This window comes from Scardinius erythrophthalmus, assembly GCF_964197995.2.
Source record: "Scardinius erythrophthalmus genome assembly, chromosome: 3".
Lineage (NCBI taxonomy): Eukaryota > Metazoa > Chordata > Actinopteri > Cypriniformes > Leuciscidae > Scardinius > Scardinius erythrophthalmus.
In genome coordinates this window covers 56,931,317-56,944,019 of record NC_138223.1, presented here as the reverse complement: position 1 = coordinate 56,944,019, position 12,703 = coordinate 56,931,317, and the positions used below count along the sequence as shown (strand labels likewise).

General features: G+C 39.2%; 1 protein-coding gene across 1 annotated transcript; it reads right to left on the bottom strand.

Annotated features, from left to right (window-relative positions):
• Window positions 1-2,020: 2,020 nt before the first annotated feature.
• LOC308687978 (uncharacterized protein) lies at window positions 2,021-9,172 on the bottom strand (the record flags this gene model as incomplete). Its single annotated transcript, XM_081360795.1, has 3 exons — window positions 2,021-3,964; window positions 8,288-8,816; window positions 9,014-9,172. 3 exons carry the CDS (start codon window positions 9,170-9,172, stop codon window positions 2,973-2,975), a joined length of 1,680 nt encoding a protein of 559 aa, XP_081216921.1. The 3' UTR covers window positions 2,021-2,972.
• Window positions 9,173-12,703: the final 3,531 nt, after the last annotated feature.

Below are 12,703 nucleotides of genomic sequence, written 5' to 3'. Positions count from 1 at the left end.
GCTAAAAGAATTAGGTCATTCTGTTAGTGTGATTAAATGCCCCATAAACACACTTTAATTCAACGTCAGAAACTGATCTGCACATTACAGAGAATTGAAATTTGTCAAGTCACCTTCATTTATACAGCGCTTTTAACAATGTAGATTGTTTCAAACCAGCTTTACAGTGATAATAGGAAATTAAAGTAACAGAGATTGTTTTGGCTTTATAGCAGCTCTAGAATAAAGTTATTGTCCAGCTAAAGTAAGTTGTGATCGATTCACTTCTGTCGCAAGGATCATTAGTTATTGGGGCCGCTAACACGACACCGTTTTAATAGAAAACTCTTAAGTTCTCTCTGCGCAAACTTTAAAAATGCGAAACTGTGAGAACACTGATGGCGTGCACATGCGTATTACGTGTTTAGTCTATAGGTATGCGCGTTTGAATATATGTGCGCTGGCGTGAAGTCCTTCTTTACAAACCAACCCTCAACAAACTACTTGTCTGGCCTTAAAATTTATAATACAGAATTTTTATCACTTCCGCATAGCCACGCGAACCGGAATTATTCCGACAACATTTTATTTGTAGAGAGGTAAAGGGAGGGAGGCCTTCACAGGGGAGAGACTAGTTGACACTTCAGGACTGCGTTATCGTCACGTCCAGGCGCAGGTCCTTCATCAGATCTGGATACGGCCCGGATCCAGCGGACTGCGGTAAACCCCGGGATAAACAAAGAGACTAATATTAGCGTAGATGCCATTCTTCTTATGATGTAACGAGTACATCAGGATTTATGGGTCCCGGTTCAGGCTGACTTAATTTATGCAGCCTAACATTGAATTATAGAAGTGTATAATGTGTTATGTGAATGCTAGATCAAAGATATGTGTTTTTAGTCTAGCTTTGAACTGACAGAGTGTGTCTGCTTCCCGGACAATGTTAGGAAGACTGTTCCAGAGTTTTGGTGCTAAATAGGAAAAGGATCTACCGCCAGCAGTCGGTTTTAATATTCTTTTTTATCAACTGGCCAGAATTTTGAGATCGCAACAGATGTGAAGGACTATAATGCGTTAAGAGCTCGCTCAAGTACTGCGGAGCTAAACCATTTAGTGATTTGTAAGTAATCAGCAATAAGCCAAATTTTAACATTTTTACAATGTTTAATAGGGAGCCAATGCAGTGTTGACAGAACCGGGCTAATATGGTCATACTTCCTGGTTCTCGAGCTGCTGCGTTTTGGACCAGCTGTAATTTGTTTATTAAGCGTGCAGGGCAACCACCCAGTAGAGCATTACAATTATTTATACCATGGTCTGGGTGAATACTCGATTCTGATTGGCTGCAGGGTGTCCGTTAAAAAGTGATAATGGACACCTAGGAAAGGCGTCCCGTCAATTTGCCTGATGACAGTTCTAAATGATTGCGCTGGCTCAAACTCACTGATCAACTACTGCGGTCGGGTCGCTGTGGCCATGTTGCTTGGCAATGCCTGTATACGGGAGATATTAAATAGTGCGCTCGACTTAATAAATAAAAACCCTCACGATTTTTACTCTAAAACACATTAAAGTATGATTAATTGATTAAATATTTCTTTCTTTCATGATTAACCATGGTATAAGGGGGTTATTGCCCTTCGAGGTGTCCGTTATCAGGTTTTAATGGACTTCGGCGGAGGCAACCGTCCATTAAAACCTGATAATGGACACCTCGTCGGGCATTAACCCTTACCTAGCCTTGATGTCATGAATGCATGAACTAATTGTTCTGCATTTGTCAATGAGAGCATAGGACGTAATTTAGGTATATTTTTAAGATGGAAAAATGCGGTTTTACAGATACTAGACACGTGACTTTCAAATGAAAGATTGGTATCAAAGAGCACACCCAGGTTCCTAACCGACGACGAAGACTTGACAGAGCAGCCATCAAGTGTTAGACAGTATTCTAGGTTATTACGTGAGGAAGTTTTTTGTCCAATAATTAGAAACTCTGTTTTTTCAGAATTTAGAAGTAGGAAATTACAAGTCATCAAATTTTTTTATATCCGCTATGCATTCCGTTAATTTTGTGAATTGGTAAGTTTCGTTAGGTTTTGAAGAAATATAGAGCTGAGTATCATCGGCATAACAGTGAAAACTAATGCCATGCTTCCTAATGATATCTCCTAATGGTAGCATGCACAGAGTGAACAGCAGCGGTCCTAGTACTGAGCCTTGTGGTACGCCATACTGAACTTGTGATCGATAAGACACTCTTCATTTACTGCTACAAACTGATAACGGTCAGATAAGTATGATTTAAACCATGTCAATGCAATTCCATTAATGCCAACATAATTTTCGAGTCTATTTAAAAGAATGTTGTGGTTGATAGGGTCAAATGCAGCACTAAGATCGAGTAACACTAATAGAGAGACGCAACCACGATCGGATGATAAGAGCAAATCATTTGTGACTCTAACGAGAGCTGTCTCGGTACTATGGTACGGTCTAAATCCTGACTGGAAATCCTCACAGATATAATTTCTTTCTGAAAAGGAACATAGTTGTGAGGATACTGCCTTTTCTAGTACCTTTGACAGAAAAGGTAGATTCGAGATCGACCTGTTATTGACTAATTCAGTAGGATCAAGTTGCGTTTTTTTAACAAGCGGTCTAATCGTTGTCAGAAAGAAATACAGATTTTCATCCAGAGGATTCATTTCTACACAGTTAATAATGTTCGAGAACAGGGGCGTCCAATCCTGCTCCTGGAGGGCCAACATCCCGCACAGTTTAGCTCCAACACACTTGCCTGGAAGTTTCTAGTGAGTCTGAAGACATTTGCTGTGTTCAAAATCACCCCCTACAGTAAACCTTCATTCACTATTCCCTACATCAGTCCACTAATACAGCCTAAAATTATTACATGATGAAGCTATGATGAAGCTATCCTCTTGTGTAGTTGTAAGTCACTTGCCTTATAAAAACTCTTCCCACAATCACTACAGTGATACGGTCTTTCTCCAGTGTTTCTTCTGATGAGTCTGAAAAACCCCTTTAAAAGCGAATCTCTCGCCACAGATGGAGCAGCGGTAAGGTTTCTCTCCTGTATGCATTCGCTCATGGATCTTCATGGCACTTGATCGAGCAAAAGTCTTGTCACAGTGTGAGCATTTAAAAGGTTTTTCTCCTGTATGAGTCCTCTTGTGTATTTTTAAGTCACTTGCCTTATAAAAACTCTTCCCACAATCACTACAGTGATACGGTCTTTCTCCAGTGTGAACTCTCATGTGAATTTTAAAAGAAAATTGAGTCGCCAAGGTCTTCCCGCAGTAGGAGCACAGGTACGGTTTCTCTCCAGTGTGAATCCTCTCATGGGTTTTCCGGTGAGTCGAATGATGGAACCGTTTCTCACAGTGTGAACACTGATACGGCCTCTCGTTGGTGTGAATGCGTAGATGACTCTTCAGATGGGGTCCCTGGTTGAAGCTCTTTTTGCAGTGAGGACACTTGTACGGCCTCTCATTGGTGTGTGTGAGTATATGGCTCTTCAGAATGGATTTCTTTTTGAAGCTCTTCTCACATTCACTGCACTTGTACGGCCTCTCATTGCTGTGCACGAGTAGATGGTTCTTGAGAATCGATCCCTGGGTGAAGCTCTTCTCACAGTGAGGGCACTGGTACAGCTTTTCTTCCCTGTCCGTATGAGTCGCCTTATGACGGTAGAAACTAGAAGAGGAATTACATTTCTTCTCACACTGATCACAATGAAACTCTTTCTTCTTGTGCTCTTTTGAATGACGTCTTTTCTCTTCTGAGGTAGAAAAGCTGATGTCACATATCTTGCAGGTGAAGTCTTTCTGTTCTGTGTGTTTCCTCTTACGTCTCACTAAATGTTCCTGTTTGCTGAATGTTTTTCCACAGTCGGTCACTGTCTGTCGCTGTTTGGATGTAGAAGCAGTTTCTCCATCCGAAGATGAACCAGCGTCGTCATCTGAAAGAAACATAATGGGCATAAGTCAAGTCACCTTCATTTATAAGCGTTTTAAAATGCAGATTGTTTCAAAGTAGCTTTATAATAATGCAACAAAGCTTGCTTCTAGAAGAATAGTGTCATAGTCCAGGTATAGTAAGTTCAGTGATGGTTCGTTTTTGTTGTAAAAAGTTATCAATTTAGTGCATATATATATATATATATATAGCCACTCTGGAGAAAACCATAAATTCACAAGTTCACACTTACAAATGATTAGATAGAGTAAAAGAGCATGTGTATTTTGAGTGCTGTCTGAGGGGAGGCCTCCAAGCTCGGAATGTGGCCGGAACCCAGAGTACTCCCAAAGAAATGCTCCATCAGCGGAGGCAACCTCATGCTAGGGAGAAGGCATTTGTTGAGAGGAGAAGGCATTTGTTGATAGGGGCAGGCATTGTTGCATGGGGTGCGGCACCAGGAAAAGCCGTGGTGTGTGGCTGAGCGAAGGAAGGGAGCCTCAAAACGATGGTGAATGACATTAAAATAGCAGCTTTTTTTATTGAAAAATTCTTAAAATTGAATATATTCAAATTGTAAAGTACATATATAAATATAAGTAGTCTAAATACAAAATAACAAATTTACATAAAACATAACTTTTAATGCGTTCTGGCCATTCATTTGCACGACAACGGTGTTTTGTGGCTCGAGAACGCTAACTTTGAAAAAGCTTCCAAGGGGCAAATTTTGAAAGATTTTGAAAAAGTTATCATCTCCGTGTAAACTTCAAAAACGTGAATCTGTGAAAACATGCATACTACGTGTTTAGTCTATAGGTATGCACGTTTGAATATTACAAATATTACTCTTTCTTTACAAAGTGACATTGTCAAATTACCTGTCTGGCCTGCATAATACATAATTTTTTGTTGTTTCCGCAGGTCCATACAAACTGGAATAATTTTAATAATGTTTTATCTGTACAAAAGTAAAGAGAAGGGAAAGAGGCCTTCACAGGTGAGAGTCAAGTCGACACTTCAGGGTTGCGTTGTCGCCATGTCCAGGCACAGGTCCTTCGTCAGATTTGAATAGGGCTTGGATTCGGTGGACTACAGTAAAACTCCAGATAAACAGAGAGACTAATATAAGCGTAGACGTCATCCTATGATATAACAAGTACATCAGGTGTTATGGGAAGTGTTCCGGTTCCGGCTGACCAAGTTTATGCAGCCTAACATTTTGAATTAACATGATTTGAATTATATAAGTTGATAATGTGTTATGTGTATGCTAGGTAGGGCTATAACGATATGCAATATGTAACCGAAATCGTGATCCACACTCAGATCCACAAACCTGTGTCGCGGTGTGAGAAGGCAGAATCGCAACACACCCCTTCCAACTCCCAGAGTTATCCATCCCGTCCAGATCCAATGCTACATCTTTAAATTACTATAGGGCAGTTCCAGCGTTATGGACATGACTAGGGCTGCACGATTTGGGGAAAATGTCATATTGCGATAATTGAGGCCAATATTGCGATTGCGATATAATAAACAAATGGTTTCATGAGTCAACTTGCTTGGTTCTCAAGGAAAATAAATGCACACACAGATTAGTGATAATCTGCCTAAAGAAAAAAGTTCTTTAGTCAAGAGCAGTGAGTGTTTTTCTCTGTTCCCTTTGTTCTTTGATTAACTTTAGCGACAGAGGTAATCAGTGGCTACTGTGTACTGTCCCTTTAAGAGCAGCCGCTGCTGTCAGAGACACGGATCTCACACGCGCCTCATTCTCTCACGTTCTCACAACTCTTCACATTCATCATAAGACTACTCTTAAGTTATGACGATACTCGACAAAAAGACATTTTGGCATAATTGTGTGTGTAATTGTTTGTTCAAGTTCGTTCGCACGCACGATATTAGCGTGAGTCTTTCTGTGTGTCACAGTCAGGACATTCACAGGCAGCGCGTTCATTTTGGCATACATAATAATAATAATAATAATTCATTACATTTATATAGCGCTTTTCTCGACACTCAAAGCGCTTTACATAGAAGGGGGGAATCTCCTCAACCACCACCAATGTGCAGCATCCACCTGGATGATGCGACGGATGCCGGGGTTACACCCCTACTCTTTCGAAAGACATCCTGGGATTTTTAATGACCACAGAGAGTCAGGACCTCGGTTTAACGTCTCATCCGAAGGACGGGTGTGTTGTTCGTTCTACCGCGAAAGAGAACTTGATACTGGCCCGCGTCTATCTGTGGGTCGTGTGTGTGTGTGTGTGTGTCAGGAGGACATTCACAGGCAGCGCGTTCTTTTTTGTCTTGTTGCGCATGAATGGTTTAAAAACATTTGCATGAATAAGAGCGGGATCATGTAACACTAGCCAAAGGATGCCAAAAATTAACAGATGCTGCGTTAATTGCGTTAACAGCGCTAATTTGTTAATTTAATATAAAATCGCAGCATTTTGTGTCATATAATCACGTAGGCTTGACATCGCGATTGCGATATGATTAATCGTGCAGCACTAGACATGACATTTGCAATCAAAACTTGAAAATGCATTTATTACCAATATATTGAAACGTCTGTTTATATATCCATACTCCCTTAATAAAGGAGTCCAGACATTAGAAAAATATCAGTATACACAGGTGTTTGTTTTTAATATGAGGGAAATACACATCCGTTAAAGATGTGACACAAAAAATCTTTAAGTTTTAGGTGGCAAAATATTTTTCAGTAATTCTGTGAAAAATCAAAACTAATACTACCCACCGGATGAAGCAAGGTTGGCTCTCCACAGAACATAAAATATTCATTTTATTTTAGTTTTCGTGTTCGCATTTATGAGGAAAAAACAATGTTACGGATGTGACAGTTCTCCATTACGGATGTAAAAGACTGCTTTAAAATTTTCACAGAGACCTCAAACAGGCATTTAAAACACAAAATATTAAGGATTGGCATATCAAGCAAAATAAAATTCAATGATTGTTAGAAAATCGTACCTTTCTCCCCTCACATGCTCACCAGTAATCTTACATCTTGACGCCGTTTGCTCAAATCCCGCTCCGACATTAAATGTCTCTGCAGGCTACTGTAGGCTAATAGGCCTGCGGGTTGTAGCCTAGTCATTAAAGAAAACTATTTAGTTTCATATTTATGTTTAAATTAAAAATAATTATTTTTTATTTCATCTATGTTGATTATATGAAAAGTGAAAAGCATGAGTAAGATCATAAAATGCGCAATATTTCGGGAGACAAATGGAGTGGGCAGACATGATTTTGACCACTTCATTAAGTTTGTTTCTGTAGAAAGCCTTTCTTTACAGTGAATTTCGTGTTTTATTAATTGTATCTTAATTTTAATCAATGTTTCACCAACCAATTGCCTGGATTTAATAAATTAGTAAATATAGCAGGCAATATAATAATGTCAAATGTTATTTTCTAACAATGTAAATGTTAAATTCTCAAAATCAAAAATTTTCTAAATCCTAGCAGATAGGCTTACCATTTATTTCTACATAGTTGTGAGGATACTGCCTTTTATCGTATCTTTAACAAAAGGTAGATTCGAAATCGGCCTGTCATTGACTAATTATGTAAGATCAAGTTGCGTTTTTTTAACAAGCGGTTTAATAATAGCCAGCTTAAAAGTTTTTGGTTTGTATCCTAATGATAAAGATGAATTAATGATATTAAGAAGAGGATCTATGACCTCAGGAAGCATCTCTTTGAATAGCTTAGTCGGTATAGGGTCTAACATACATGTTGTTGATTTAGATGATTTAACAAGTTTAGACAATTCTTCCTCTCCTATAGCAATGAATGAATCGAATTTTTCCTCAAGGAGACTAAAATGCACTGCCTGATGTGATACTGTAGTTGCATAGTTATAACTTTCTATAGTATTATCAATCTTGTAAGTAAAGAAGTTCACAAAGTCATTACTGCTGTACTGTTTGGAAACGTCTGGGGTTGAAGCTTTATTTCTCGTTAGTTTAGCCACTGTTTCAAATAAATACCTAGGGTTGTGTTTATTTTCTTCTAAGAGGGTTGAAAAATAAGCAGATCTAGCAGTTTTTCAGGCCTTTCTGTAAGCAATCGAGCTCTCTTTCCATGAAATGCGAAAAACCTCCAGTTTAGTTTTCTTCCAGTTACGCTCCATTTGTCTGATATTGTCTGAAGTTAAAAACAAACTTGCTTATGGTAAAAGACAAAGACCTTTGCATAATAAAAATGTGTGCCTTGAATTTATTCAATTGTGTTCGACAATCACAAAAGGATCACTAAACCTTTCTGGTCAAAAAAGGTAGAAACATACCTGAAGGATCAAATTCTTCATCATCGTCGTCAACATTATCATTAATCTGATCTTCGTCATCTTCATCATACTCTTCCTCCTCATGGCTCTGTTTTTGTTCCTCTGCTGTGGTTTCTTCTCCTCGTCTCTCTATCAGGTTCCTGCAGTCCTCCAGTCTGACGGAGCACATCTTCATCTGCTGTTCTCCAGCGTTACAGTCAGAGGTTTGATCAGCGGATCCATGATCCTGAGCGTCAGTGTAACACAGTAAAGTGAGGCTGAGCTCTGAGTCTCTGGATCTCTGATCTCTGACACTCCAGAGGGAATCCTGAACTTCTTTCCCACTATCCTCATCATAGTCAATCTCATCATCATCATCCTCCTCCTCCTCCTGGCTCTGTTGATGTTCCTCTGCTGTGGTTTCTTCTCCTCGTCTCTCTATCAGGTTCCTGCAGTCCTCCAGTCTGACGGAGCACATCTTCATCTGCTGTTCTCCAGCGTTACAGTCAGAGGTTTGATCAGCGGATCCATGATCCTGAGCATCAGTATCCTGACAAAATAGATAAACAAATAAAGAACAACCTGTTGATATTAGCCTCATTACTCAGCAGTTATCTCTAGTGGGTATATTGGTGATTTGTTATCATATTTTGCTGCTGGCTTAACTTGAGATGTGCATAAGAAGTGAGACGCTAACAAAACTGTGGTTTGATTGAGCTGAAGGATGAAATGATGAGCTGCTCAAACCTCTCTGTTGGGGTTGTCTCCTCTTTCTCTCAGCTTTGCCTCCAGTGACGCCACCTCTTTCTTCAGCTGACAGATTTCAGTGATGAAATCCTCAATATCCAGCATGGACAGATCAGTTCCTACTGATTTACAGCAGATCACATCCATCTGCGCTGTCATGGTCAAAATCTGACGACAAACACATCATGAGCAGAACTAAAGAAAATAACTTATTTTTGGAGAATATTCATTAACATTTCATTTTAGATGTAAATTTGTTTTGAGTCACCACCAGAGGCGGCCTTACCTATGTTTCACCCGTTTCAATTGAAACGGGCCCCGCCCTCCAAGGGGGCCCCCAACAGAACAGGAAAATCCCATTCATTTTCTCCCTAGGATATTTATTTTCAGACATAATGTCTAAAGTGGTCTCCAACATGTCGCTCGCGAGAGTAGATCGTGGCCTGATTGGAGGTAGCTCGCCAAGGGCCGTTCACATATCGCGTCTTTTGCGCGCTCAAGTTCGTTATTTCAAATAATTGAAGCGACGCGCTCATTTTTTCCAGGTGCAACGAGTCAATATGAAGGATGGGGGTGCATCCCAAACTACGGGTGTTTTTTCTTCTCCGTAAATAAATCTTCTAGCAGAGCTACAGCAAGCGTTTATCGGTAGTGGAAATCCATTAGCTATTAAAACTTCTCTGTCGTTGTGGAGAGCGCATGGTAGCAACGACAGACGCCATGGGAAAATCGGACCGAATTTTACTATTAATAATAAAAGATAAGCTAATGTGCATTGTAAATGTCAGTATTTTGTCTTTTTTGGATCATTCTTTTTATAAAAATGATTTAAAGGTTGAAATATGCGAGGTTTATCTTTTTATAAAAACTTTTTTGTCAAAACTTTATTTGAACTTGTACATGTTAGTAGATAACATGTTGCAAGACACTCCTTTCAAATTTGGCCATCATTTTTAATGTTACTATTTTAATGTTTATGCAAACAAAAAGTGCATAGCCTATTGATGTTAAGTTTATTTGTTATTTGCTGGTTTTCGACATAAAACTTGGTGAATTGATTTTATTGTGTAGTATTAGTACTTTTTGAACAGGATTATGTGATAACCATGCTCATTTTGGTCACTATAATCATGAAATTACATTTTCATACCATTTCATCTCTAGTTATGATGCACTATAAAATCAACAATAATTACGTGTTTTTACAGTATAATAATTTTTTTTATATGTCAATTAAGGGTGACATATATAGGCCTACAATAACTCGTTTAGGTCTAAAACAGTTAGCATAGTTGTTAATATGAGAGTTATGAGACATTATTTAAGAGATTTAATTATTGCATATATCTCGGCCACTTTCATTTTTAAAAAGTAGCTAAAAAAGGTTGGAGACCCCTAAACCATCCAAGTTAGATTGACCACGAGCTACGAGGCAGTGAAACGAAAGTTTCTGCTCCTATAAAAGCCACAAAGTATAAAAATCAACCTTGTTATTTGCGATCTTCTGGAGAAATACTACACTACCCATAATTCTAAGCAAAACACTGACGTCTCTGATTGGTCGAACTTGAGTCGCGCCGCGGTTACCATGGCGACGTTTACCGCCCCGCGAACGGTGATCTTAAGTAAATAAATACCAGTAGTTTATGTGTTTATACTTTGCCTTTTTTCCGTAAGGTTAAAACGTTGTTGTTTTTTTAGCAGGGAAATAATTTGAATAGGAAATGAAACGTACATATGTCAGTGGTGCCTGTTCATGAAGCTGAAAGTGCGCGAAATAAAATAATGATGCAAACCAACAAGAATCCTTGCTTTTTCTGCTCATGTTTACATTTTATGTGGGCAGGGCCCCATATTAGTAAGTGAAACGGGCCCCCAGATGCTTAAGGCCGCCCCACCACAGAGCATGAATATTATCAAATTTTACAATATTATATGCATATATTGAACATGATATGGTAAGGTTTCTGTTCATTTCTCACTAAACTGTGCTTCTACATTTTAAAATGAAGCATTGTGTTAGTATACGAACTATTGTTGACTACAAATATCATGGTTAAAACGTAATTTACTTAAGTAAAACAACGGACCTTCGTTATGGTTACTATAGTAAAACCATGTTTTATTTTGTTTTTTGTTTTTTTCATGGCGAACGGGCGAGGAAAAGCTATATTAAATTCTTTAAAAGCTAGAGTAAGAAAAGGAACAAGTAAACCGCTACAACGCATAATGCAAAACAGATAAACATGCACCCACCGTCTGAGAGCTCCGGTTGTCTTGCTTTCTTCGGTGCTTTTACCGGCAGACTAAATAAAGTCACAGCGCCTCCTACAGTACGATCGATGGAGTAAAAGAGTAGCTTCACACCAAACTTAATTTCTCTTATTAAAAATACAATTGACCCTTCGCTTAACCCCGCCCTCCTTAGTTACTGTGCTACGCCTGTCAAGCTTTTGCGCCTGGTACGTCTATTACAGTATGTATGCACTGGTTTCATACATTCCTAAGGAGATAATTAGTCATTTTTGGCGAACAGGTGAAAATATGAGAGAGCAAGACGTCTGCAGTATGCATTCGAGGGCTATATCCACGACATAATATGCAAACGATTAGAGAATAATTTCGTCAAAATTGAAAGTCTATAACGTTAGGTCCAAGTGAAAGCAGCCGCCTCATACGCTGACCATTCAAATGGGAAACACACAAATTGAGGAACAGCTATGTGCATGCACAGCAGGGTAACTTGAATTTGAAAATATTCTAATATTATAAATCAAACAGCTTATCCATTTGTATTGTGGAATAAACACAAGACATGACCACTTTGCAATGATAACATTCTCCCGCTTATATTTGTAGTGCGCCAGGCTAACTGCTCACACGTCGTGGGTCATATAAGTGACTACTGTTATGAACTGATTAAGTTTGCATACCAGCCTTTTCCTTGGAGATCTCCGGCAAGCCCCCTGAGCTGGACAATAACTTTATTCTAGAGCTGCTATAAAGCCAATACACTTTACTTTTAATTTCCTATTATCAATGTAAAGTTGCGTTGGAACAATCTACATTGTTAAAAGCGCTATATAAATGAAGATGACGCCCGGCATTTCCCCCCTTGGGTTTTAGGTTCGGGAAGGGGGAACAAAATCCACCACCCCGTCCAAACTTTTAGGATACCGGGTATCAGATTTGCACAATCCATACGCACACCGCTTCGGCATTGTTTCCCTCTCGCTCGAAAGCTTGCCAGACCTCCCGCGCCTAGTTACGGTTGCTAAGCCACGATTGGCCTGTGGCGGTTTTCGGGCGTGGCTTAGCGAAGGGTCAATTGTATTCTACTGGCGTTGCCTAGTGATAATACTAATAAAACGACTGTTTGTTTTGTCAGTCAGGCAGTAAATCAAAATGACCGTTAATATTTGAATTACGCAAATTCGCGGCTTTCTGTGGAAGACAGGAGAAAGCGCGCGCAGATCAGAGGCGCGCTGTAAAAGATGATGTTCCAGACGCTCTCGGTTTGAAATAAATGCAGCTCTTCACTTTCTGTTGATCTGTGAATCCTGAAAAAGCACTGTTAGTCAGTTTCCACACTTCACATATCAGCATATAATTTCTGCGTCATGTGACACAGAAGACTAACATCAAATCAAAATACAGACTGCAAATAGAAAAATACAGGGGAAAAAACAT